General features: G+C 42.5%; 3 protein-coding genes across 16 annotated transcripts in view; 1 reads left to right on the top strand and 2 right to left on the bottom strand.

The window, feature by feature from the left end:
- si:dkey-151g10.3 (serine/threonine-protein kinase WNK3) overlaps window positions 1–13,647 on the bottom strand; it is a 37,606-nt gene extending 23,959 nt beyond the window's left edge. For 9 of the 11 annotated variants that reach the window (XM_034590763.1, XM_034590771.1, XM_034590767.1 and 6 more), the window contains exons 1-2: window positions 13,016–13,647; window positions 3,508–4,682 (exon numbers count right to left, since the gene is read on the bottom strand). In XM_034590763.1, coding sequence (XP_034446654.1) covers window positions 3,508–4,233 — 726 coding nt within the window. In that variant the 5' untranslated portion in view covers window positions 4,234–4,682; window positions 13,016–13,647. The remainder of the gene's footprint in view (window positions 1–3,507; window positions 4,683–13,015) is intronic. The other 2 variants (XM_034590772.1, XM_034590774.1) reach the window with 1 other exon arrangement.
- A 1,428-nt stretch (window positions 13,648–15,075) lies between these two features.
- Window positions 15,076–20,684, bottom strand: fam3a (FAM3 metabolism regulating signaling molecule A). Its single transcript, XM_034590461.1, has 10 exons — window positions 20,407–20,684; window positions 19,747–19,778; window positions 19,526–19,633; window positions 19,080–19,103; window positions 18,856–18,982; window positions 18,422–18,480; window positions 18,287–18,337; window positions 18,089–18,173; window positions 16,830–16,956; window positions 15,076–16,339 (listed from the first exon to the last, which is right to left on the bottom strand). The coding sequence occupies exons 2-10, from the start codon at window positions 19,757–19,759 to the stop codon at window positions 16,241–16,243; spliced, it is 693 nt and encodes a 230-aa protein (XP_034446352.1). The 5' UTR covers window positions 19,760–19,778; window positions 20,407–20,684; the 3' UTR covers window positions 15,076–16,240.
- An 813-nt stretch (window positions 20,685–21,497) lies between these two features.
- On the top strand, window positions 21,498–26,615 carry idh3g (isocitrate dehydrogenase (NAD(+)) 3 non-catalytic subunit gamma). 4 transcript variants are annotated; one of them, XM_034590457.1, is made up of 13 exons: window positions 21,498–21,632; window positions 21,886–21,933; window positions 22,274–22,285; window positions 23,009–23,106; window positions 23,199–23,314; window positions 23,462–23,522; window positions 23,667–23,799; window positions 24,528–24,661; window positions 24,772–24,874; window positions 24,968–25,114; window positions 25,215–25,309; window positions 25,421–25,481; window positions 26,258–26,615. In XM_034590457.1, exons 1-13 carry the CDS (start codon window positions 21,552–21,554, stop codon window positions 26,357–26,359), a joined length of 1,191 nt encoding a protein of 396 aa, XP_034446348.1. In that variant the 5' UTR covers window positions 21,498–21,551; the 3' UTR covers window positions 26,360–26,615. The 4 variants fall into 4 exon arrangements, with proteins under 4 accessions (XP_034446348.1, XP_034446350.1, XP_034446349.1 ...); XM_034590458.1 differs by having other exon boundaries at window positions 21,537–21,626; XM_034590459.1 differs by lacking the exon at window positions 22,274–22,285.
- The last annotated feature ends 894 nt before the right edge of the window (window positions 26,616–27,509 follow it).

Here is a 27,509-nt window from a genome sequence, read left to right as displayed (position 1 = left end):
CAGAGCTCCAGGTTTCAGGTGCGCTTAGTAGGGATCAGTGTTTTCACTGAGAAGCGCTGCATGGTGTTTGTAGCAGTCTGTGTCCTACGCTGACATTTACCTGCAGACAAAAACTAAAAAGCTGGAAGAATATATTTTAAATATTTATGGTGGTAATCGTCATGGCAACCTTCTGCACTTTATTTATTCAGATCTGAATGCTGCTCTTGTGCTTATAGTCCTGTGAGTGTGGCTGGGCTGAGCCGGCCTGAGCCGGGCTGGGCCGGGAGGGTCTGGGATGACTGGGTTGAACCAGTCTGGTTTCTGCCGCCCGAGTTGTGCTGTCTGTGCAAGGTTTTTGTTCCCGCCTGACAGGCACCCACTGTAATTAACTCCCTGGATCACTCTGCATGCTCACTCACACAGACAAAAAGTGATGGAGGAGAGATGGAGGGAGAGAGGGAGGATGAGTTTGACAGAGAGAGCGAGAGAGAGAGAGAGAGAGAGAGAGAGAGAGAGAGAGAGAGAGAGAGAGAGAGAGAGAGAGGTGGGCATACAGTGTCACAGACGAACAGGGAGCAACACAGAAATATAATACATATACACGAGACATACAAACACATCTACTTTGGGTGACGGATGGTAAGGAACCAGCAGGGGAGATATGGCCCTGCCCTTTTAGGTGTGGAATTCCCAGGGAAAAGGGGAGAAAGGAAGAGAGATGGTGTCCGCACTGTGAACTTTAATTGCCCATTCTTTCAAGCTCTATTTGGACAGCTAATCCCCTGGCTTCCTCTCTATTTGGACACATGAGGAGAGGAACTAGGTGCTCCCAGGCTGCAGTCTCACAGGAGAGTGGGGATAGCGTCAAAAGCATCAAACTGTTGGCTATATGTTGCACATCATCCTATATCATTGTGGAACGTGGACCGGTCCTCTGTGTCTGCAGTTTGAATAATATGACCTGCATTTTTAACTCAACAATTTTTTCAGAATCAAAAGAATTTGAATACAGTTGTATGTCTTTCACAACAATTACAACAAGAATGGCACTTAGAGTACATACCCCCTCCAAATCCCAATACCTTAAATTCAATGAAGCTGCACCGAATTGCACACACATCAGTTCCCTAAATGTGCCTGATCTTTTTCTTTGAGAATCATTAATTGTTTCCTGGGGAAACTGTTGAATAATGGTCTTGCAGTGTTAAATAAAGTGATTTTTAAAAATCCGTCCCGTGATCTGGATCTGCAGCACCAGTTAATGTCTTCTTCCTGACACAAACCACATCCTTCCACCAAGTTTCGTGGAAATCGATTAAGTCGTTTTTGCGTAACCTAGCTCACAAACAAACATACAAAGTAACAAACAAACGAACAAGGGTGAAAACATAACCTCCTCGGTGGAGGTAAAAGATCACCATCCTTAACTGAGATTCGTCCACACTGCACTGGCTTAGAAAAACTGCCCATCGTTATAAATTACAAATTAGTGCTTGCATCAAATCTATCATTATTAACACAGCAAGCTAATTATTTCCTATCGTTATTGTTCTGATCACTATTCTCCATCTTATGTAAAAGCTTTGGTAAAGTGGAGTAGGAAGTACAGATCAAGCAACCGGAGTGACAAGATTCCTGCACTGGATCTATCAATAGGTGTGTGACCAAGCCACTTTGCTCTGTCTGTGTGTGTGTGTGTGTGTGTGTGTGCGTGTGCGTGTGTGTTCATGTGTCTTCCCTGCATGTGGTAACTTAGCATTAGCGATACGATTGCTCAGCAGGAGGGATGCCTCGGTAATCTTCTGTTTGGCTCATCGTCTCTCTCTGTGTCTCCCTCACCATCAACCCCTGTGTCTCTTTGCTTTCTCGCACGCCCCTTCTTGTTGCTCTTGTCCTGTGTCGTGTGCATTTGTTTTTGGTAGGAAATATAATTACACAATAAAATATGCACAGAGTTTTACTAATTGACGTCGCGTATTGATTTTCCCATTAATGTCCTCGTGCTCCATGATGGCTAATGTGATAACAAGTCAAAATTGTGGGATTTAGTTTGACCCAATGCATTTGTGGAGAGAAAATTGGATATTGCAGATGCAATATGTGTGCGACAATCAGCTTAAGCCTAATCTCGTTTCACTTTTTACATTTTTTTTTTACCAGCTTAGGTTTGCTCACACTCCTGAGTCAAGGCAAAATACAGCACAGTTGAAAGAGTCTGCTGGGGGGATCCTTGGCAATATGAGATACCGTCACCAGAGCCCGACTGCTGATGTGAGACTGATTCACTACGTGTTGGAGTAAAACCAGAAACGGTGTTGGGGACATGCCTGCTGCTTGTTAGTCCAACAGACAGAGGCTGATCTCAAGGATTAGCCAAGGCTCTTGTTTTGGGAATTAGCTCCAAACTAAACACATGACTGACTTTTCTCACACAAAGCCAGCAGTCAAATCAGAGGGCTTAGCATAACACTGCTCTCTATTGTGGGGCCAAGAGTCAGAGGGATGCGTTTCTTCTCTCCTCCACAAGTCTGTCTCCCACCACATGTTGAATCTGCACCATTTAACAATGTTTCCCCTTACGTCCGAGCATAATGAACACGGCAGTGCTCTGTATGAAACATGCATCATATTGCATTATTTCCCTCCTACTGCAATAATGTGAGGGTTTGTTACATAGATGTTTGCTGTTGCTACACCTACATTTGTTCTTCCCTATTCAAAGCTTCCTTTTCAGATGACTATTTCCATTTCAAACCTCATTACACTGGGCAAGAGTAGGCGGTGACATGTACTGTATATTTTGTTGGAACAATAACTTCTACTTTCAAAACGTGTGCAACTGCTTGATTAATGACACAATATGCTTGTTTAAAAGCTATTTTTTATAAAGTAACCAAGCAAGAACATACGTAAAAACAAGATGTTGATTCTCAAGAGCAATGAGGAGACCCTAATCCTCGTTAATGATGAGACCCTTTCCTGGTTTCAAACCCTTCACCTAAAACACAGTGTCAATAATAAGATTCCCTAAAACGAATAATCCCCTTACGTTTTATGAATGATTTCAGGCCATTGCAGGAAATGCTGTATCTAATAGGATATCCTCTTACAACAACAATAAGTGCTCCCAGCCTACAATTCTATTATTTACAACAGCCCTAGAAAAGCTAAGCCTCCATTTTCACTTTGTGTTGTCACTCAACTACAAGCGATGCTCCTCCTTTTCACCCCGGTCTCCACTGAACTGCCATCTCACAGTATGAAAAGCAAACAGACGACGTGCTGAGATTCCCAGATTTTCGAGAGAAAGGGCTCAGGGGACACATCTAATGATATTCACTTCAAAAGCACAACGCTGGGTTTAAAGTTCACACTAATTTGATATATTATTTGTTTACATAGATTTCCATTCACCTCTCACGTTGTCTGGATTCTTTATGTGCATTGATAATTTGAGGTTTATTTCATCTTTCAGTTTATTATACCAGCGAGATCAGAAATCACAATTAAAGAGTTTTTTCTTACCTGGAGTTCACACCAAGCCACCTCCACCCAGGTCTCGGTGTCCAGGCCTTTATAAACAGTTTTGAAGGCTCCTCTTCCCAGTTCTATGTCAAACTTGAGGAACCTTCCTCCAGGAGAGGTGGCCACAGCCTTCATCTCGGCCTCCTCCTCCAGCTCGCGGTCCCTTTCCTTCCCCCTCTGGATGGCTGTGGACGAAAGAACATCCTTTCCAGGCTCCTGGCTGGAGCTGGCGCAAGATGGGTCGTTGCCGAGAGCAGCGCAGGTCGAATCAGCCCCCTGCTGTTGGGCACTGCTGGTGAAGACCGAGTCGGAGGAACGCAGCTCCAGGTGTGGGGCACTGTGGGTAGCCTCAGGGGTCACCTCCAGGTCATCGTCCTCCTCACAAATCTCAACGCTCTTCCTGAAAAAGCGCTTCTCCCTCCTCAGTTGTTTCTGACCAGTGTCGACTGACAAGGAGCGCGTGGCGAGTGAAATCGGTTTGAGCATGGTCTCCTCCCTCTCCTTGCTGGCTTCCCCTTGTCCTCCTCCTCCTTGGATCCCTCCATCATCTACTCCTGCCGCTCTCCTCCCTGGAGTCTGGGAGGAGGAGAGGTCTGACGGGTTGCTCTGTGTCCTCTCCCACTGTTGGTTGTCCCGGCCCTCCCGCTCCGTGTCCTCTTTCCTCTGTCCATCAGGTTTCTCTGAGGAGTCCTCAGTGCCTGTGGGCTCTCCTGGGTCAGTAGCCATGGGGAAGGGCCTTTCCCACCCCTCCTGGACCTCCTCCTCCGCCTCCTCCAAACCTTTGCTCCTCCGTCAGTCCCCGTCTCTCTCCTTCTGTGGTCACACACTCACCCCTTCTAGTCTCTCAGGCAGTCCTTCCAGTGCTGTAAATGCCGGAAGCCTTCCCCTGGTCAAACGACTGACCCTTCTCCTTTTTCTCTCTCTCCTCTTCTTTGATGATTTACCGTAGAAACAGAAGGGTGAGACCACAGCTGCAGGATAATAGCTTCTGTCCTCACTTTCCTCCTCACCATTTCCTACATTTTCTTCAGAGCCCACTTAGATGCAGCACTAATCAAAGAGAACCACACGTCTCCCAGCTCTTACAAATACACACCCGACCAGGAGTTTTATCTGTTGGGGGAGCTGCAGCGTTTTTTCTTTCAAACTGTTGTGTGAAAATCTTCAAGTGAACCCTGCAAGACATAAACAAAACATTGCATTAATATTCCGACAGTCAGAGGAGAGATGTCAGGTTGGTAATTTGTATTTCCACTCTCTCTATGAGAATGCAAGTCAGACACTGTTTGCATCTAAATAGATCAGAGGGGGCCCTGTAAATGTATTTATTTAGCGGTTCACCCTTCTCGATTACCACTAATAGCACTTTATAGTTTTAAAGTATTGCCTTTTACAAACACACACTCCTTCAGTACATCTATGTGCAGCATTTTCTGTATCACACATCAACCACACAGCTGTCAGGGGCAATTTGGGGTTCAGTGTGTTGCCCAAGCCGGAGACTTCGGCATGTGAAATTGAGAAATCAAGTTGTAACTTCACAAAATAAATCTTCAACAGAGGAGCATCGCAGTCGCCAAATGTAAAGTAAATCAAACTGGACCGGAGGACATGAAATGCTGAAACATTCCAGTCGGGAGGAAGAGTTATAACTGATTCAGTAGCTTTTTCTTCTCTGACCAAACACTGCTCATGTTTGCAAAGAGAACGCAAAGTTTGAATAGCCTGTAAAACTAATGCAGCAAACCTATCTGTATAGATTTTGAAGTGCTCCATAATCAGTGCAAATATGTCCTGTAATAAGACAAAGGGTTAAAACTTCAGACAATAGAAATGTTTTCAATATCTGATTGTAGGACTGGGCAATAAAACAATATCAATAATTGCCAGAATATAATTTTCCATGGAAAGCAATATGAGGAGGTATATAACAGATAGATATCTGTTCTCTTCTGTTAACAAGTTGAAGTTAAGACCCTTTAAGACCATAATGAATGAAATTTAAGACCTGTGTCAAGTCAGACAGATAAAAAGACACATAATTATTTGTAGGACTTCCCCACAGTTGAAGGTAAGGCGAAGTGGCTTAGTAGAAAATAAACCTCAAAACCCTGCGTGATCTCGCAAACTACAGGCAGAGACATGTAGGTATAGAGTTTCTACAGCAAAGCTGATGAGCCGGGTGTTTGGAGGCTCAGTATATTTACCACGCTGCTCTTGTTTGTAGTTATATTACACTGTGCTAATATCTGCATGGTTGAGAAAGAACAACAACACATGGAGACATTACAAACTGTGCATGAATCATAACAGTTCTCTAAAAATGAACTCATTCGAAGCTCGAAAGAAGTAGCATTAAATGAGCGTTAAAATAAATAAAACCCACCTAAAAGTCTGTAAGACCTAAATTCTGATGACTTTTCACAGCCTAAAATTCAGATTATTGCTCAGATTTGTAAAATGTGTTTGCTCTTTATCAGGTGTGAGTCATTCTCTGCTCATTGAAAAGAGCTTAACTCCAAAAACATCACTCAGAGGCATAAATCAAGTCCTTGAACTTTATAACAATAATGTGACATTTACTGAAATAATTATCAATATCGACTATCTTGATTTGATGTGTGTCATATCCCCCAGCCCTCGCTGCTTGCTAAAGTAACCTGAGATAATTATGGACCCTGACAGCCCAACTACTACAGTATGTATATGAATATTTCAAAACTCATATCAGAGAGCAATGATTTACCCTGTTTTATCTGCCAAACAAACGTTTTGCTGTTGTGATCGGCTTAAATCTGAAGTTTAAACCAGAGTCTCCTGAGAATATCGACCGAGCCTGGTCAACACACGCCCTCAGCACGTTCATCAGCGTCTTGTGATTTGAGTTGTGTTCAACAGCTCCATTAGTAACAGAAAGCTGCAGTTTGGAGTACACGATCCCAACCATTAAATATGGATGATGAACTATAGGCCAGTTGAGTGTGAATAATTCATACGCAGGGGGGGGACGGGGGGGGGGGGGACTGTCCAACTGTAGTGGAGTGACTGCCACACATCCAGAACAAAGGGCTCAAATACACACACTGTGATTATGATTGTCATCAGAGCGGGCGTCAGCCAACAGTGTAACCCAGTGTGTACCCAGTCAACCATTCAGGCCGGGTGCTAAGAGACCGTTTGGAATTGGTCCTCAGTACCATCCTCTGGCAGCAGCAGGTGAAACCAAACACAGTGACATGGCAATCTCCCTGCAATACTATGACTCATTCACAGTTTGGGTTTGTGTGTGAGAGTGTGTGTGTAGTAGTGAGACATTTCTGACATCTCAATCTTCTCATGTCCTCTATCACTCGCCATATGTTCATACAGGTGTTGTATCTCCTCTGCCTTCTGCTGACAGTGATCTGTGGAGGACCCCAACGAGTCTGAAGTTACTCTGGAGCTTGTACATACAAGACAGGGTTGAAAGATGATTGGCAGAAGCAATAAAGTCGGCATGTATCACGGATCTGAACAGACAGGAAGAGAAGACGCTAATGCATGCCAACAACAAAAAGCTGCACCGAAGGAATGTGGTTGTCCTGGGAGTGAAATGGTGCGCGCAAACGAAAAAGTATTTTTACTTTTCGTTTGCAGTCACGTTTGGGCCTTAGGACAATTTGCATATTAATTCACAACTCACCACATATGACTTAACTACTGACCACGTGGGATTGTCAAGAACCACTGCTTTTAGCCCCCCGACTCCTGTCTCGGGTTACGGCACTCTTAGCTATGAAGGTATTCACAAGTACAGTCTTGGCCCCTAAAATGTGCTCCTCCCTGCCAGACAGCCTCAGTCAAAGCTGCAGCATAAAGTCTAGACTGTTTCTTCAATTTTAATGAGCAAAGCCCACCGTGACCACGAGGGGCTCGTCTAGTGGCCCACAGGAGCTATTATCTCCTTTATAACGCCGCAGTCATTAGCACTCACATCAGGCCTGTTGTCTCTCCAGGCTCAAAGCAAAGGAGTCCAACGTGCAATGCTAGTACCTGTCAATCAAATGAATAACACAATTGGGCCGATATGGACCAACTGCTAAGAGGCTCCTGAGGAACAAGAGAGGTTTCTAGTCCGGCAACATTCCCGAGACAAAGACATACGCTCGGAGAAACAACTTTAATTAGGATTAAGCCAATGGCCTCTCATAACACACTCCACACCGTATAACAGTATGTAACAAAACTAATTATGAAATCCACATATGTCACCTGTTACGTTAAACTGTAATTTTAAATCAGAATATCGATATATACTGTGCATAGATGTTAGGTATCTTTCTGTGAATTGTGGTGAGAAACTTACAAATGCATAAATAAAATACGCAAATGGATGGGTGTGTTTTAGCTCATTCAGTTAATCTTATATGTGACAAATCAATACTCATTCACTTGTTCAATATTACCAAACAGCTGTCCTGATGTTAAGGCCCTGAGGGTCTGATACTCTGGAGAGACTTTATATTGAAATTGTACAGTAAAATCTCCAGTTATGGTCTGACTTTGGATCAATCAAATTAGCTGTTAATTAATTGTATATTTCATATTCATTAAAAAAATACCCATCACATTTCCCTGACTTCAATATGATGCAATCAAATAGTTAAACCAACAACTGAAAATTCAATGATATTCAATGTAGGATCAATGAAGGTCATTAAAAGTACAATGTGAAACTTTGGCTGCTCAGGTTGTGAAGCAGCGTAGGATCATAGGAGTTGTTGTCACCACCCGCATTGCCGATGAAGTCTACTTGACGTGACTCAGGCGCAAATAATGTTCACGGATGAGGTAGTGAGTATTAAAGTTTTATTCACGTCGGTAAAAGATTGGAATGAAAAAAACCCTCACTGGCTAGCAGTGTGTTTTTCTTTCGTCATACAACACGGGTAAAGCATATGTCGCAATTAAAAGCCGACCAAAATGAAACATCCCGTTAGGGATTTGTATGGATTTGAACATTTTTGGAAACATTTTGGATCAGATCAGTAAACAAGTCAACAAAATAAACAACATAGGTCTGTTTTAGACATTTTTAATGTAGAATTGTTACATATTATATATTTGAACTATCAAAACTGTCCTAATTATAAATCAACCACTCATTTCAGCACTGATAGAGAACAGATCACCGCTCTACTCCATGAACACTTAGCTAAAGGAAAAATATTTTGTGTTAGGGTGACCCAGAGGGGGTGTACTGTAGTGTACAGTGAGACTAAAAAGGTAAAGGCTAACAGGATGTGGTGAGCATAAAAGGGGAAAAAACAACAGGCGATAAAGAGAGGGAAGTTGCCCTTTAAACAGGAGCTTATTTGCCAATGTCCCCAGGGCAAGGAGTTCCCATGAAAGCCACATACCGGACAGAGTTATCACAGTACATCAAACACGTTCAAACCCATCACTGTCTCTCACACCCGCCCAGTCTCCCATTCAAACACAAACTCACACACACACACCCACACACATTCACACACAGATTGTGTGATATCGACACACACAGCAGGTTCGAACAAACTGGGTTTCACTCTTTCTCTCCATCTCACACTTTTTTACACATGGACCAGCACACACATATTAGAAGCAAACCCTCACTGGCACCAGAACAGCATGTCCGCTTTCAATGAAAGAATGCTAAGAGGAATTTCCTGACACCGGCCAAATGACCAAGCAACCGGCCATGTGGGCAAACGTGGGGAATCAAAGTTGTGGATAACAAAAAACCTACGCTGTGGCTGAAACTGTGACATCTCGCTTCGGCAGCAAAGTGACTCCAGCGAGCGTCAGCCTCACACGTCGCAATGATTCTCTGTTAACTCGTCCATCAGTGCTGTAGTACATGAGAACCGAACATATGACGTGCTGTCCTCTCCCTGCCCTCCAGGCTTCTGTGAGGCTCCTGCACGGTGAGAACACCTGCAGCTGCCTAAGCATTTCTGACATGGGCAGTGAACATCATTGTGACACCTTTGCTTCACGACTGCAAAGGATGTGATTTCTATCAAATTCGGAAAATCCACAGGAGGCCATGTTTGTTTTCGCTGGAACTTTTTTGTGCCCGATAAAGACGAGGAGAGAGAGGCCCAATATACACATTAATCCCGTGGAACCAAACTGCTGCTGCAAAATTAGGCGGGCAGACAAAGGACGAGGCAGGGGACTCTTGTTTGTGTGCGTGTGTGTGTGCACGCAGACAGTGGTATTTTTTTTGCAATTGAGGGGGACATGCAGATGAAAAGAGTGAATAAAAAGTGGCGAGGGGGACAGGAAGGGATTGTAGTCGGTGGGAGCAAGCGTACAGCAGAGTTTCAAAAAGAGAGGGAGAGAGGGAAGGAGAGATGGCGCGAGGGGGGCGAGCAGAAGGGGTGGGAAAAATGTGTGTGTGAAAGAGAACAAGAGGGAGATAAAGAGAGGGGGGTGGCACAGACAAAAAAGGGGGCTGGGTGGGATTTTGCCTGATAAAATATGTGCCAATGTTTGTGTGAATGAAAGCAGTGACTATAGCTAAATTTCTGCCCGAACAAAAGCAGCTACAGTTGTGCAAAGAGAGGAGAGGAGAGGAGAGGAGAGGAAGAATGCTTTTAGTGGTTGGACAAGGTTGAAAACACGAGGTGATTACATTAGCATAGGAATAGTTTCCGCTGCTGTGTCCAGTGTCACAGATTCGTGTTACAAACACACAAATTGTGTTAATGTGATGTGTTGAGTTCGCTGCTAATGTAACGCGAGTGTCCGCGCATGAGAGATTGCCGAAATGTGACGGACATTTTCCGAAAACAGATGGATGAAATGATTCCTCAAAACAATCAGCTGAGTAAATGATGACGAAAAAAAAATCATCGGTCACAGCTCTAGTTTCAAATCCACAAAAAATGCTTTCCAAAGGTCATTTTGAATTTCAGGATTAATCACCTCTGATTGTTTACCTTTCACCCCTAAATGTTTTATTGGTTGGTTTGTTTGTTTAAAAGCAAGACACAAAAACAAATGAACAGATTTCCACGAACCTTAGTGTGTCAGGGAAGAACCCATTCAACTCAGGATAAGGGGCAGAACTGGGAATTTTGCCAGGAAATACTTTATGGATATTGATGAAAAGAATCCGGCACATTTAGGGAACTGACATTAACGAGTGTGTGGAATTTGGTGCAGATTGATTGAATTGAAGGGGACTGTTGAGCCGCTCTAATGGGTGCCACAATTTAGAGCAGATTTTCTTTTTTTTAAAAACACTTTTCAAAATGTATATGCCTATTACTAATAGTATAAAAGTCGAATTGTAAACCTCAAAGAAGTACAACAGGTCAGCTAGAACTCAGGAGTAAAGTTAAAATAGAACAAGCGTATTATCAGGAAGTATGCATGTAGGATTCTTCATCAACTTCCAGCTTCAGTAGTTTGCATATCATCCCTTTGTTCATCACTCGGTTCATCAGATACACTGACAGATATGAAAGGTCTGCTTGAACTTAGTTGGCTGCTGCTGCTAGAAGTCTAAATCATATTCAAATCAGTGCCTGCCTGTAACTACAACAACCTTCCTCCAGATGATTAATGGGCCACTTTTTTCCAACTCAGTCCCACAGAGCTTTAAAGAAGAGATGGAGGCCGAGGGATGTGGGGGAGTCGGGGCAGAGGTTCCACAGGTTCGGAAATCTGCTGGCCAGAATTCAAACAGGCCCAATGTGAAGCAGCACAGCACTGCCTGTAAAATCCGAGGCTCGGCTGTTGACCAGGTTAAAAAACAAAGACGGCATTTGTTGAGCGAGGCCACGTCGTCCCCAGGACACATAACTGTAAGTGGCAGGTGTGAACCTTCAAAGGACACACTTTCTGTCTGCGCTGTCAGACCAGGACTGTGTGGCACTGTTAAAATGAATGACAAGGTTCAGGACGAGCACTGTGCAACATGCGCATAGCGAGGGGAAGAGAAGGAACCCACAAGTAAACGTTGTAATGAGGAGATTGAAGGGTTCACCTTGAAAAGCATCAACGTGGGTGCACTTGAACAAGAGAGGATAATAACATCAAGCCGGCTCCTTAACTGCTCCCTCCTCTCAACCATCACACGACCTGGTGGAGCACATGCTGCTTCCACCTTGTGTCTTCAGTTTCAACAGCGCTTTTTGGCAATCTGATGAGAAAAAATATCAAACGCTGGACCACTAGAATCAAACACACAACGACTGTTCTCTTCCCATTAGGGGGAACTCAAGGCTGAAAACCACAACGAGGACTTTTGTCCAATCCAGGTCAAGCATGGGAGAGTGGACTGTAGGTAGCACACACGGAGTACTGTTCACTGAGAGAGAAGAGAGAGAGAGAGAGAGAGATACAGAGAGCACATGTGTTATCTAACTCCCCCTTTTTTGTTCTCTTTTATTCCCCTCAGTGAGCAGCACCGGCCCCATACCAGAGGATCCCTCTAATCCAGGTGAGGGAGGACGCCACCTTAATCAACCAATAATGAATCAGGATTACATGTTACCAAAGTGGCTTTACTTCTCCTGGAGCTCATATCAACGACTGATCCCCCCCCCCCCATTCATTCCCGCAAATGCCGTGTGAACTTTTATGGACGGTGGAGACGCCGGAGATCAGCAGAGTGTTGATTTTCGCCGTTCAGCGGCTGTCAGCTGTTTTCTGCAGAGGAAGCATCCTCTCTAATGTTTTGAGTAACTCACTATTGCTCTCAGTGGGACTATCAGACACAACGTTTTTATTTATGCATGTATAATATCAATACAGGAGCTGGGGAGGTTATGCTTAGTGTTATGCATAATTTATGGACACCATAAGCAATCGTAAAAAAAAAGCTATCAATTCATGTGCTTTTGCTACTTACAGGAGACATATCGTGCCAACTGTTTAAGGCGAAGGCGCCACGATGGGACCGGCCGTGCAGCCCTATGTGTCTCTGAAGCAAAATGCAATTAATGCACGTTATTTATAGGCTACAGCATGTACAACAGAGCGGTGCCTGGATGTGCGGGCACCATGAAGTGCAGCTATTGGCTGGCATGCAGCTCAGCTGACTCTATAAACGCGATGCCAACGCTGGAAGACACCGGAGTACAGTCACCGTGCAGGGCGAGGACATTGTGTCTGAGACGGCTGAGACCACCGCCACCACCACAAATCTAACCCCCCCCCTCAAACCCACCCTGCCTTGGTCTGCAGGGACCTGAACACGCCGTTCAAGGGATGGGGATGGACGGTGTGGTGTCTGTGGGCCTGTCGGTGAGTCAGCCCACAGCTCTGCACTTGACTGGAGTGATTTCACTTGATTTATTCCACGTTAATAAGCTGCCACAGGAGAAGATAAACACCCAATAAGAGACCGAGTGTACATTAAACTAACGAGGATAATGATGTCTCATGAGGGATCAGAGCCTTTGATTCAAAGGCAAAATCAACGGAAAGGACTGTTTACAATCTGTGATAGAAGATAACAACAAACATCACTCACCCCGATGCAACATGGTAGCTGGGCGGTCCGGAGATGTATTTAAAAATTAAAAATTAAAAAAAGCCGGTGAACGCAGACAGCTACGGACAACTCACTTCTTTATTCCTACAGCTATTTACAAACGTTAGATGTACAGCGAGCGTTCTGTCTACAAAAAGACTCCACACCCGCGGATACGGATAAAAAATACATTTACAAAAATAAACCCGTCGGAGAGAAAAAAAACACCCGTCCGTTTGTTTTCCTCGTTAAATCTCATCCGGGCTTCGCTCTCTCTCTCTCTCTCTCTCGCGGTGGAGTCGGTGTGGAGGATCCCCAGCGGAGCCGTCGAGCCTCGGCCGGCGTGCGTGCGAGGAGACGGGCGCGGGGCACTTGGCGGACGTGTGTTCCAGTCCCAGCGACGCTCGGGCCGTTTGCTTCACCGATTTCCAGCCTCGCTGCGCGGCCGGAACATTCACGCGTTGGCCCGAATATATCAGTCAGTAACTTATGTACATAATTTACAACGCACGGCTCCGGCGGCCTTCAGCAGGTTCGCGTGTGGACTGAGCCGCTCCGCCTGTCAGCCCCCACTTGCCACAGGGCTCATCTTCATCATCTTCCTCCTGAATAGAAGCAGCAGTCGGGCCAATCCGCCGCAAGAGGGCAGCAGAGCTACGTGTTTAATCCACAGACCATATGCTGGAGCCTGTAAACCGGCTTCTGATGTGACTGTGGTGCTGCGTTCAAGTGCGTCCGAAGTTACAGATGCCACTGTTGAGATAAGATAAGATTAGATAAGATAAGATAAGATAAGATAAGATAAGATACGACAAGATATGAATGATACAATAAGATAAGATAAGATACGACAAAATATGAAAGATACAATAAGATAAGATACGACAAGATATGAAAGATACAATAAGATAAGATAAGATACGACAAAATATGAAAGATACAATAAGATAAGATAAGATACGACAAGACAGGACAAGATAAGATAAGATGTGATAAGGGACGATGATATGTGTATGGGAGTATGCTTGATTGTATATACTTGGGCTTATCTGTGTATATGTTTGTTTGTGTGTACGTATTCCTGTATTTGAAACACATTATCACGTTTTTTTTATTTTAAACCACCATACAAATAAATCATTATTATTATAGTTTAATCTAGTAAATTACAGGATGTTATTCATCTTAACCAAATTTTGTATTCAAAGAAAGCAACTGGTAATAAAATGTTAAGCAGCAGAAGTAACGCTATAAAGTAGCATACAATAGAAACACTGAGGTAAATATAATTTTTACTTTCTCCTACTGCTCAGGGTGTGAGTATATGGAAGTGAGTATTTTTATGTATATTTATGACAATAATCTATAAATGAATTCAGTAAATATTTCCAATCAATTATCCGTAAAGGTAGATCCCATTTTATGCCAACATTCTTTACTTCCTTTTTTCTGGGAATATTTTCATTGTTTGAACAATTAAGTCTGTAAATGTATTTATCATATCGTTCTCGTTTTGTCGTGACACAAATTCCAAAATGTGAAATAAACAATGTGCATCTTATTTTAAACCTTATTCTTTAATAACAAAATTAAACAGAAAAGAGTAAAAAAGACAAGCCTTCACTTTAACCAATCATGACAAAGACGTATCACGTAGCCTAACCATGGTCCTTCAGGATAATTGGGGTCGTTGGCTAACACGCAACTCGCAATGACGCATTTTTCTAACGACACGTGAAGGCCCCGCACACACATGTCAATGGAAGCACGGAATAGTTCTGTGTTTTATCGTTACACCGCCACAAGTCAGCGGTTCATCGTGATCCGCGCGGTTCTGAGCTGCCACTGACTTCACGGATCAACCGGGACTCCTCCACATTTAGTCCGCAGCGTCGATCCACAGCCTGACATGTGCTGGGTGAAGAACATGCCCCGAGCGGAATGAACCGAGTAACCCCACTGACACTCTGACTAGTGTCGCCCTCTAGTGAATTTCTTCAAGTACCTCAGCTGACTCACGACCACTCCTGCAAAATAAAGACACATACACACTAAATATATGGGCATTTTTTCATTTATTATTATCATTATTCATCCACATTGTCACAATATAGACACAGACCTGGATGCTTTGTTAAAAAAAACCAATGACACTTAGAGGTAATATGACATAATCCAGGAAAAGGCAGTTGAAATGAACTTCTAAACATACATAAATAATCTTTAGTATTTCTATGCGTTGAATATTTCCTTCACGTTCGGCTTGCAAGACGCCAGGTGGATACATTCAAAATCTTTAAAAAAAAACGGATCCACAGACACACATTTAGGCTGAACCTCTTAAACAAAGCACTCCTTGGAAAAATGCTCGCAGGCCTAAGACTACATTAAAACCATGAGCAGTGTTATAATGAATCCACTCGATCAGTCTGCTGTGTTCTTAATAAAAGTCTTAAAATAAATAGGTTTAATCAAAGGTAAATGAATAATTGCTGTTTAACGAACCTGTAAACGTGGCAAGCAATAAGTCCTACGAACCAGGTTCTTAGGAAACAATGACATCTAACACTATGCATAACAATATCATAGCCTTGTATATACCACGGGACGAAACCATATTTCAACAGATTTAAATATAAAATCTTCACACAGACATGGACCGTAGTAGAACTTTTAAAAACTACTAGTGGACCTCAGATGTTTGTCTGGTGCTGATGTGGATTAGCTTTCCATTTGCCTTGGTGTGAAACTGGTTCGGCGTCTTTTGCCGCCAACGGTTACAACAGCTCATGATCCTGTCACTCAAGCTCACAATGTTGACACCCCGCAGGCAGACTTGAAGAGAGGAGATGTGTCCATTTTTCTATAATGACTTTGGAAGACCTACTCCAGCTGTATTCATTCACTAGTCACTGTTACTTTTTGGTCATGAAACATACGGCCTCTCAAGTTTCTTTACCAACTCGAAAGTGGCTCACAAACCTTCTAATGCACAAATCTTCCACAACAGGTTCCAGTTATTATAAATATATCAAGTCCGGAGGCAAACTTTTCAGTCAGCGTTCGTTTCTGCCATTAGAAGAAAAATTCAAAAAAGGTTACGTGGCACAAAATCTCGGGGTTTTTCAGTCGTTCAGCGGCTCCTTAGCTTTCTAACAGTCATCTGGATCCACTGCTGCTACTGCAGGTGCTAGTGAAGTGAAGGTGAGGGAAGACGTGGCAGAGTTATCCTTCCAGCGGTGGTCGAAGAGGAATGCAGCCGTCCATCTCCAGAGACTCAGGCCAACCTTCGTACTTGTTGTTGCTCTTACTGTTCTTCATGCGCTTATGGAAACAAACACAAGACAAACCGAAGCAATTTAAACAAAACCAGGTTCTAACAGGATAGATGCTCATAATAATAATAATGTGCACAGTAATAATCAAATGCCTTTCGACTATGCTAAACCTGACAGAGTTTAGACAATGAATAATATTCATTGTGGATAAATAAAAAGGGACAAATCAGCAACACTGTTTTCCAGTGTATACTCTATACTCACAATTTCCTATAACTTTAAATGGTGAACATCACTACACTACTACTAACAACATTGTCTCTGATACTGGAAGTGTAACCCTTTATCATGTGTTGTCAAATGTAGTACTATTATCCACAGTATTAAACAAAACTACAAAAATTACGAGACTTTCTCTTCTGACACATCATTTAATTATTCTACTGCATTTCATTAATTATGTATCATGACACCATTGTAATTGTATTGATAATATCGGCTGGTGAGAACCTTTTCTGGTAGTAATTGCAACATACCTGCTCAAAAGGACTCTTGTTCTCGATGCCCTTAGCACCTACAAACACCCAGCTGTCTCTGAAGGCGAGCTCCTTCACAGCCGTGCTCCCGAGCTCCTCAAAGAGTCGTCTCGTCTCGTCGTTCATCCTGCCAGGGCAAGGTGATTATTTTAGGCTCAAAGGTCAAACATAAGTGCTTCACCTCTGTTACAGTTTATGTTGAAATTAATGTAGTCTTTATAATACGTCGGGTTAGGGTTAGCCTTATGCTCATTTTGTTACAACGAAAGTTATATTAGTGTTGGGTAACTAACGACTCAGCCACCAGATGTCATTTAAATTACATTAAAACAAATTACATTAACATTAAAGCATTATGACAGCACAACAGCACGCTGTCACCCTCACTGTCACATTATCATTCCTGACTGCAACAAGGATTAATTGACAGGCAGCAGCTGTTGGTTTATTAATCTGGCCGGACACAAGCTCTGCTACTGCTCTGCTATTAAAAAGCTCTTTCTTTCTAGCGAAGCTACATAATCATTTTAGGAGAGATTTAATTGCTTGAAATATCTACGTCTAACAATTTGTCGGTGGAATTTTATTTGAGGCGTTTCCAGCACTTGGGGCATAATGCCAGTGCAACGTGTGTGTGACCCATATTATCAGGTCAGGGCCGCAAAACTGCCTGCGTGACACATGCGGTTTACGCCTCTGTGCAGCGCTGTGTCATCCTGAGAATTGGCATCTTTCATGTGGGATATCTAACACAGACAGGAAAAACTGTTGAACGTCATATTGATGTCACACCAGCAACATTACATAAAACCATTCTCTGATTTCAGTTTATAAGCTGTATCCAAATATGTCCCAGACATATTAAACAAAACCACAGAAATATTGTTGTTTTTACCAATTTAGCCATTGCATCGTATTCAAGAAGCTAAGTGGAGGTCACATGTTTACTATAAAGTCAGAGCATTAAGCTAATGTTGACATAACTACATGTCAACATATCTTCCTCTCAACGTGGGTAAACAAAAAAACAAGTGACTGGTGTCTGGTTACAATTGCCCTCTCTTCGGACGGCTTATCAACAATGGATGATTATTAGTACTGACGGCAAATATCAAAAGCAAAGTCAATGTCTGCAGCTGACAATAGCAGAGCCCCAGTCAACATGCAGGTGGTATGAACACAGCAGTTCAGCGAGGTAGTTGTCACCCACATGCAAAGCCGACAGGGTGTCCCAGGCGTAAGAGAAAAAGGATTCTTACTTTGTGGCAGCATCATCAAAAGAAGCCACGAACACGAGTGTTCCCTCGTGGAGCGGTCGGAGAAACTTCAACAGGTCAGAAACATCTGAGAATGAACATCAAAGCAGCTGTGAACCTTGACTTAAGGGTAGTTACAGTTGAGACATATGTACCAAATGAAATATGTGACACACGTATACTGTGCATGGATTGTATTACCTCCTGCCCACATATCAAAGCTCTTTGTGTCCAAGAGCTCTCCTGTTACCCCTGAAACAAAGAATCATCGTCAACAAACAAAATTAACAAGATCTTTAAATATTTAGAGCACAGAGTCTAGGCTGTCCCTCTTACCATTCACCAAAGCTATGTTCAGTCCTCTGCCAACGTTGTTCTTCACACTGCTCACTAACCTGGGTGACATAAACACGAGATGTTGAAGCAATAACCCAAAGCACGTTAGGAGAACTCCTGTGTTACCCGTACACATGAATCTACACATGTCAACTAGCTACCTGGCACTTAAGAAGAGACAAGCGATATTAAAAGACTACAGACAAAACCAAAGAGGTGACGGACAGACAGACTGAAAGAATACTTGCATTCAGCTCCCCAGACAGATTTGGAAGCCTGGTTATGACAGCACAGAGGAAAAAAGGAACAGAGAATGAAAACAAAACCAAACAAACAAACAAACAAACAAACAAACAAACAAACAAACAAAGGAGACAGCAGGGGGAGGACAAACACAGACTAATGGAGGGAAAGAGGAAAGCGTTCAATCTTACATCTTGTCCTCCAGGCAGATTTTGGGACCGATGACGTTGGCAGCACCGGACACCAGGCGGAAAGCCAAATGTTTCGGGGGACAGGGAGCTGAAAGTCCACATTTATACCTGCGAGGATGGGGTTCGGCTGAAACATGCAAAACATTTGTAAGGAAGATATAAATGCAACATTATCAAAATGATGTGTGACTGGAGAGTCATGCCATACTGCTCCTACTATTTACCTGGAGTTGGCTCCTCACTTGCACCTGAAAAAAAGAAATGAAAAACGTTATAAATAACATCTTTAGATTCAAAGTGATAATGTATAATTTCAGAATGGTGTTTTATATTATTTCAACACAGATGCTGTCAAAATGCATCTCAGACCAACACTCCAAACTTGACCTTTGGGTTTTTACTGAAAACTATTGACTTCATCTGGTAGTCTATCACATGTGTCTCAAATCACTGTTTCCCAGAACCCATGGATACATCTTCCAAGTGCTTGATTTGCGTGATCAACATTATAAAAACCATAGCTATTCAATATCCACCCCCCTAAATCCTCACATGCAACTGTTACAACCAGAGAATGTGGCCAATTTTGTTTAATAGCTCAAACAAATGTCCTGTCAATCAATTAATCAATTGATCACTTCTCTTCTATTTAAATATCCATTTCTCTTACCACTGAAGAAATGTCGCACAGTTGAGCTACTATCCTCTCCAAAGAAAGTGCTCGCCAGCAGCCATGTGAGCCCTACCAGCAGCAGCACAGCCACAACTCTCAGGGGGCCTGTCAGAGAAAAACAGGACGTGTCGTTCAGGTCCAACCACACATGGGAACAAAACCAGACAGACTAATTCCCACTGGAATGTGATAATAAAGAAACAAAACCTTAAACCCACCTGTTAACCTCATGATTCACCGTCTCATAGACCTGGGTGGAGAAGAAATGATAATGAGAACGAAACTTAAAGTATCAACGTCAGGGTGGCGCAAATGGCAGCCATGTTTGAAGAATTTACAATTTTAGACACCTAATAAGAGTCCAAAAGTCCATTTACAATGACAGATGTTTTAATAAATATGAATAGAAGGTATTGGGGTAACTTTACAAAGTTCATCCAACATGTAAAATACTGAACTCTTTATATTACTCTACATTATCCTTTGCTATGCATTTGTTTTTTGTCATTGACTTATCTGCATGTATGTGATTCCATATTCAACTTTGTCACTGTTTGCTTAAAGTTGAGTAAAACATACAAGAGGAAACAAGCGGGTATTCCTTTAGAGAACTGCTGTTGACCATAACTTTTCGATATGTGGGATACTTACTTTTAGTAAAAAATACAAGTCTTGCGCAATAGCGGTATAGTACAAGTTTAGTCTAAAATGTACACGTTCAGCAGAGAGTTTCAGCTTCTCTACAGTACAAGATGGCTCTGAAGAGCTGCGGGTCGAAGGGACACGAGCCGAAACTAGTCCCAACAACACAGAAACCCCTCATTGCAACAGACGAACTACAGACGTGCAGTGAAGCGGACAGACGACAGGTCCTTTACCTGCTGGGAGCACCGCTCTTCCACTTCCGCCTGGTATCGTCTCTTTTCCTTAGCGGGGATGTAATGGACGGTAAAAGCCGCAGAGCTCCTGCCACGCGGGACTTGCTTTATTTCCTCCGCTGTTTCCTCATCGAGCCTCTAATGAGATGAATACACTTTGAACACGATCAGTGAGACGGTAACGCCGGCGTCACGGTGGATGTTTGCTTTTTTCCCATTTGTCTTCCGGTCAAACTGCAGAACTCCGGTGTGCGGAAACCGAGGCTGCGCGAGCACGGTCACGTGACCAACATTTCTCATGGTGCCGCGTTCACGAACTGTCGGCAGAAAAAGTTTTTTTCCGTAATAAATGTAATATTTTTCATCCATAAATGCAAATTATGGTAATAAAATAACCTGGTTTCTTATTTTCAAGACGTTGAACAATATGTAAACCTAACTTCCGAATCGTTCAACTAAAAGGCTATTAAAACTTCTACAGGATACTTATATGATGTATATGTATATTTAAGCAATATATATGTATATTGAAGCACGTTGTAACCTTGTTAAGATAGGTGTTATACAAACAAGTATACATGTGATTGTGTACAACCCTATGTATACTTAAAACAAAATTATATTAAAGATTGCAAATAAAAAACGAAGATTGAAAAAACACGAATTTGCCACATTAATTCCAGCTGTATTATTGGCAACATTTAACCAACACCAGCTTAATTTATCCAGTTTTGTTACATATTCTTTAGTGAAATCAGAAATCATTTTATTGTATTTTACAGCGGTGTGATGTATTCACTCATTCTGCCAACAACTTGCTGACATGCTTGTAGTTATTTTATCTGAGTATTGAATATAATCACTGAGAGAAATTCTCGATATCTCCAGAAATACAGATTAGAGTCTGGCGTGTCTCATTCTTTTTTCTACTCGCCTGCTCAAATTAAACGCCAGGACGTGAACGCAGCATTAATCACTGTTATTATTTGTTTTCAATCTTTAAACAAATATGCGTTAAATCTCAACTTTTCTTCTTCCGGTTGTCAAGATCGTCTCATGTCATAAAATAAACGAATAAAAAAAACTATCGCGAGAGGAAAGTACTTCCTCCTTGCGAGCGCGACTGCTGCTGCTGCAGAACCAAGATGGCGTCTCACGGTGCAGTGCTGTCAGTGTCCAGAATGATTTCTCCTTTCTGGGGCGGTCGCCTCGGAAATACGGTCAAAGTAAGAGGGGATGTGTTGTTTATGTCATGTCGGACATGTGTGTTGTTGTGTGGCTCCAATTTAGAGTCGTTAAATGTTCCTAAACACAAGGTCACAGGGGTGGGGGGTATAAACAGTAGGATTGAGCTGGCAGACCTCTAACACCTCTTTTAGATTCCCTTCAGTTACCCAGACTTTAAATCTGACCCAACCTGTTTATATAAAGTTAGTCACGAATTATCTTGAATCCTTCTCGCTTCCATTTGTCTTTCAGGTATTTGGACCAACTCTGACAAGTCGCAGGAATCGGACCATGCTCACAGTGAGTGGATCAGAATGTCCCTCTGGGGTTTCCAGGCCTCTCAGAATGAGCAGATGTGATTCTTGAGTGATTTAACAAAACTAATGACGCTGTATACAAATCACTGCAACTCATTGTTATGATTCTTTTCAACCTGTACTTCTTTGGGTTGAACCGTGGCTGGGTACTTATCATATCTGTGTTTGATAAAGTGGCAGTGCTGTGTATCTGGGGTTTTTTCACCCTCTTTGGGGAAAAGTGGTCGTGATTCCTCTGCATTTGCTGCTCTTTGGTTTGGACGTGTTCTTTTACGCAACTGACTTGTCCTTCTGCTTTTCTTGCTGTCCATCTCCAACGACAGGGAGATAACATTGTAAGTAGCTAACCCTGATGTGCTTACCTAGATCACCCCGTAATCTAATGAACCACATCACCCCTCATACTGTACAAGAATCAACATGTTCTGCCTCAATAATACCAGGGCTGGTTAATACTAACACATCAACTAGAGGGATTACCTAAAGCATTGATGAACAGTACTGTGCAAAATGTTTGAGGCACTCAACCCTCCACCCAAGTGTGGAATTCAGAAAAGAAAATAGCTTAAATGAAAACATTTGATGGTGGGGCCACCCTTTGCCACCCAGTTGACTCGTGCACACTTTTTTGTTGTTCCATGCATCTTAGAGAATTTGCCTCAGTTCTCCTGTGAATTTAGTTTGTCTCAGTGTCTTCTAGTATTTCATGTAATCCCAGATTTGACCTCTGCAGGGATCAAACCATCTGTTGTAGGACTTCTTAATCTTCTAGTTGCTGAAGATAGTTCCTTGTCGCACTATTGGGTCACTGTCATGCTGCAGAATAAATCTGGGGTCTGATCAGACGTCTGCTTGATTCTATTCAATTCAATAATGTGTAAAAATCCAAACATCGAACGTGCCTCGCACCCTTTGCACAGTACTCTAAAATCACATTTCATAATGTTAATCACTTTGGCTTGCATGGGATCTCAATCTGGGACTCATTCATCCTCATGTGTCTGCTGTTTTTTAAGTGAATAATGCAGTTAATAACACCTGCAATTCTAATGTCACAGCCGCCTCCTGCAAAGTACGGAGGCAGGCACACTGTGACCCTCATACCCGGAGACGGAATTGGTCCTGAGCTGCTCAATCATGTCAGAGAGGTTTTCAGGTTGGTTAGACTTAAACAAAATCTTCTTCACATGTGTTGACTACAGACGGCCGAGGATTACCTCATCATATTTGTTTGACATCCCGCTGTAGGTTCAGCTGTGTGCCAGTGGACTTTGAGGTGGTCCATGTCAACTCTGCTATTGAGACTGAGGAAGATATCAATAATGCCATTACTGCCATCCGCCGTAATGGAGTTGCCCTCAAAGGTGAGAAGTCCAATTTTTCACATTATAAACAATTTTGTTGAACACTTGCTTATGTTTTAAGCAGAGCATGAAAACATGAAAAGCCAAGTACAGCTGTGAGAGGCACATTGTCTATATTAACTGTGACATTTCTAACTCTTCTAAAAGGTAACATAGAAACCAAACATACCATGCCGCCATCTGTCAAGTCCAGGAATAATCTCCTTCGGTAAGATTATAAATACAAATTCAGATCTCTTCATAAAGGCTCTTTTGTGAAATGGGTCATTTTTCTTCCAGAGTTTGGTTCTGTCAGTTGACCCATGGTTTTCCCCCCTTTCTCCTCGCTGTCTTGTTCCATGTCCATCAACAGCACAAGTTTAGACTTGTATGCCAATGTGATGCACTGCCAGTCCCTCCCCGGAGTCCAGACCCGCCACAAGAACATTGACATCATGATCATCAGGGAGAACACGGAGGGAGAATATAGCAGTCTGGAGCACGAGGTCAGACAAAGCTGAACCGCAATCAGTTCTGCCGCTTGCTAAAAACCCATGTTGGCACTTCCCTCCATTAAAGTCCTCACTGTTAGCTAGTGTTAGCTCCCCGCCAGGGACACTCTGATTAAATTAGAACCGACACAGTAATTACTTGACTTCAATGGCTCCGCAAAACTCATATCCAGAGATAATATCTCCTAGACAAACACAAACAGACCAAAGATCAGTGTGAGGCTTTTTTTCAGGCTATCCCTCTTGTAGATGTGATTTATAGATTGTTCCAAAGTCAGCTTAGTCACAACAACCAGAGGCCCAAGAGTCATGGAAACTGTGGTGTATCTGTAATGACTGTTGATATTCACTCATATCACCAGTTATTATCTCTGTTAGTTTTTAACCTAAAATAACACTATTGTTCATATTGTAATAACTCAAATTCCACAAGGACATTTTATTCAACATCTCAAAACAAGTGCAAACAGATAATAATTACCACAGATCACCTGTTTATCGAATCGATATTGGATCATTCAAATGAAAAAATCACATTTAATCAAAAATAAATAAATAAACAAATTCCCTTGCTATAGTGTGTAGTGTTCAGTTCTAATATCTATGGACTTTTGCATCATTGTTTTGTTCACTCTGGTCTATTGTTGTTTCATCTGTCATAATACTGAAGCTTTCGCTTTAGCTGTCATTTATTTGTTATTCTCGTCACTGTCGTCTTTCAGAGCGTCTCCGGGGTCGTGGAGTGTCTGAAGATCATCACCAGGAACAATTCCCTCAGGATCGCAGAGTATGCCTTCAGTCTGGCCAGAGAGAAGGGCCGTCGTAGGGTCACCGCCGTACATAAGGCCAACATCATGTGAGTGACTCTGTGGCAAGTTTATCCGAGCGGAGCTGTTGGGCCTCACTCATATTGTGAGTTTCTTCATGCTGGACATTTAGAGTTTTCTGCCTCTCCCCTCCCAATAGGAAGCTCGGTGATGGCTTGTTCCTGCAGTGCTGCAAAGAAGTGGCCTCTGGTTACCCAGACATCACATTTGACAGCATGATTGTGGACAACACCACCATGCAGGTCATGGTCGATAACATTTTGATAAAGCCAAGGAATGTTTGTCGGTGCTGCTAAATCAAAATCATTTACCCGCCACTGTGTTTGTTTTTGTAGCTGGTGTCCAAGCCCGAGCAATTTGACGTGATGGTGATGCCCAATCTGTACGGGAACGTCGTGAGCAATGTGTGCGCAGGCCTGGTGGGAGGGCCCGGCCTGGTGCCTGGAGCCAATTATGGCCGTGACTATGCCGTGTTTGAAACGGTGAGTGTTGAGCAGCTCCTGGCATTAATATCATCTCTTTGATATAGTGCAGCTCCAAGCTTCATCTCTTTCTTTGTCTTATTTTTCCTTTATCTCTCAGGCCACAAGGAATACTGGGAAGAGTATTGCATACAAGAACATTGCAAACCCCACTGCCATGCTGCTAGCCAGCTGCATGATGCTGGACCACCTCAAGTGAGCTTTTCCAGACACAAGATACACAAACAGTCCTTCGGTTTCATCTGCGTTGTAATGCTTTGACTGCGCTCTTCCGGCAATGTAAAGAATTCTTTCTAATGTCTCCAGGCTTTACGACCATGCAAGTTCAATCCGGAATGCAGTCCTCACTACCATGAATGAGACCAGGGTAAGTTTTTCACAACTGACAGGTCCTTCCCCTCAGCTGTCTCACCGGCTGCCATAAGGCTTGTAGAGTATTGTTGTGACATGCGCTCAGAGGCTCAGGTGGCCGGTGTGGCGCGTTTCCTAGAGGACATCACACTACATTGACACAAAGCAGCATTGTGTCCTTTCATTGTCGCAAAGCTTCTTATGAAAAGCTTCCTTGAACGTTATCTGATTTTACATTGTGTGGATTGGATAATAATTACAGTCCTGGAGCTTATTTCAAACCTAATCTGCTCATCATCCATAGCAGCAGACTGGTTGCTGGAGAGGAGTGATATGCATTTCATTCTATTTGTGCCAAGGAGGTTATGTTTTCGTCTGCCTTTTGTTTCTTTGTCTGTTAGTTAGCAGGATTACATAAACACTACTCGAAAACTTACCATGAAATTTGGTGGAAAGATGTGATATGGGTCAGGAAAGGACCCATTTAATTTAGCTTTGGATCCAGATTAGAGGCGAATCAAGTTTTTTTTTAAAATTTTTTTTTACTTTCTTCACCAACATGAGATATAGCTTTTCAACATTTTCCTTGATTCCTCAGAAAAATATTAAAGGATCTTGATGGAGAAAAAATGGGTGGTATAGGGGGCTATTTACAGTTTACTGCTCACAAACTTTACACAAAAAGCCCCAATACAAATACAAAATGTGGCAGGAGACTCATTCCACTGTTACATTTTAATGGCACCTGGTAATGTGTTAAAATACTTAAATACTTTGTTTTTTTTCTTGCAGTTGCACACGGCTGATATCGGGGGTCAGGGCACCACTTCCGAGGTGGTCCAGTCTGTCATGAGGGTCATCCAGAGTAAAGGGCAGCTCACATCTGACCTCTAAACCACCAGCGAGGATTCCACTTACTCACACACACTCACGCTTTCTTCAGAGGTGTGAGCCTGAACAGGTGTGGACATGTGGGACAGGTGTACAGTACAAGAGAAGGATATCCATGATTGTCTATTTCTATAGATTATCGCTGACCTCACAATGGTTTCCCCCCCTTTTCCCTCTTCACGCTGCTAACTGACCACTTTACTGTACAAACGGCCTTTTGTCAACACCTGCAGGTTTCACACATAACAATGTCCTTCACTCGGCTTCTTCTAAAATGTTAACTATGGATAGAATTTCATTATTTCTCCCATTAGATGGTGAATGGATTATATTTCCCGAGGTCAATAGATTCATTGAGTTGAAAATCTGGGCCCTGACCCATGATGCTGTCAGAAATATCTTGAGACGATTGTCTTTGAAATAACTGTCAATGTGGACCATTATTTATTTTACAACTCAAGACAAAGTTACAGCCGTAATGTTCACTGAACGCCTGAACTTCATTTGTCATTTAGTCAACTCAAGTCTTATATACTGTACTGCACTGTACTGTCTGTATATTCACATCATTTTAACTGTACTTGTGCTGGTGTTGTGGCTTTTTAATTCACACTGTAGCATCAGAGGAGGTGAGTTACACCAAGCAACTTCTGTCAAAGTTGAGCTTTTATGCTTCATTGGTTTTTTCAGTGTGGATCATATTGGGTATAACTGTAACCAGGCAACAGCTCTTACTGTGTGATATGAAAAGAATGTCTTTCTCATTTATCATCTGGAGGTTTGGAATTATATACTGTGTAACTTAAATATTATCAATAAAGAAGTGATCTATCTTGCATCGATTCTTTTTTGGACAGAAGTTTGGATTTTTGATTTTTCTCAAATAAAGACACTAAGCTGTCGGTTTATTAGGTGTTTATCTGAAACAAGGATAAATTATGGGTTCATGAAGGTGTAAATGTTCAGAAGTGTTGATTTAACTGGCCTGCGTTTTAAGTGGGCTCAATAATGAAAACAAAAACTATAATACCACAGATTAATAGTGTTAACTATATTCTCCAAAATGATCAACTAAAACTACATTATAACCTTTATGAGAAAAGGATTTATTATAGCACTATTGTATTATATTGCATTAGTTTTAATTTAGTGT

The sequence above is a fragment of the Hippoglossus hippoglossus genome, chromosome 7 (genome assembly GCF_009819705.1).
Source record: "Hippoglossus hippoglossus isolate fHipHip1 chromosome 7, fHipHip1.pri, whole genome shotgun sequence".
NCBI lineage: Eukaryota > Metazoa > Chordata > Actinopteri > Pleuronectiformes > Pleuronectidae > Hippoglossus > Hippoglossus hippoglossus.
This window is presented reverse-complemented; position numbering and strand designations above follow the sequence as displayed.

Excerpts from the sequence above, each read along its gene's own strand:
- idh3g (XM_034590457.1), top strand. The coding sequence starts at position 21,552 with ATGGCGTCTCACGGTGCAGTGCTGTCAGTGTCCAGAATGATTTCTCCT. Across the intron at positions 25,115-25,214 it reads ACTATGCCGTGTTTGAAACG|GCCACAAGGAATACTGGGAA; the intron begins GTGAGTGTTGAG and ends TTTATCTCTCAG. Across the intron at positions 25,482-26,257 it reads CTACCATGAATGAGACCAGG|TTGCACACGGCTGATATCGG; the intron begins GTAAGTTTTTCA and ends TTTTTCTTGCAG.
- fam3a (XM_034590461.1), bottom strand. Across the intron at positions 18,338-18,421 it reads GAACATAGCTTTGGTGAATG|GGGTAACAGGAGAGCTCTTG; the intron begins GTAAGAGGGACA and ends TCTTTGTTTCAG. Across the intron at positions 16,340-16,829 it reads ACAAGAGTCCTTTTGAGCAG|CGCATGAAGAACAGTAAGAG; the intron begins GTATGTTGCAAT and ends TGTTTCCATAAG.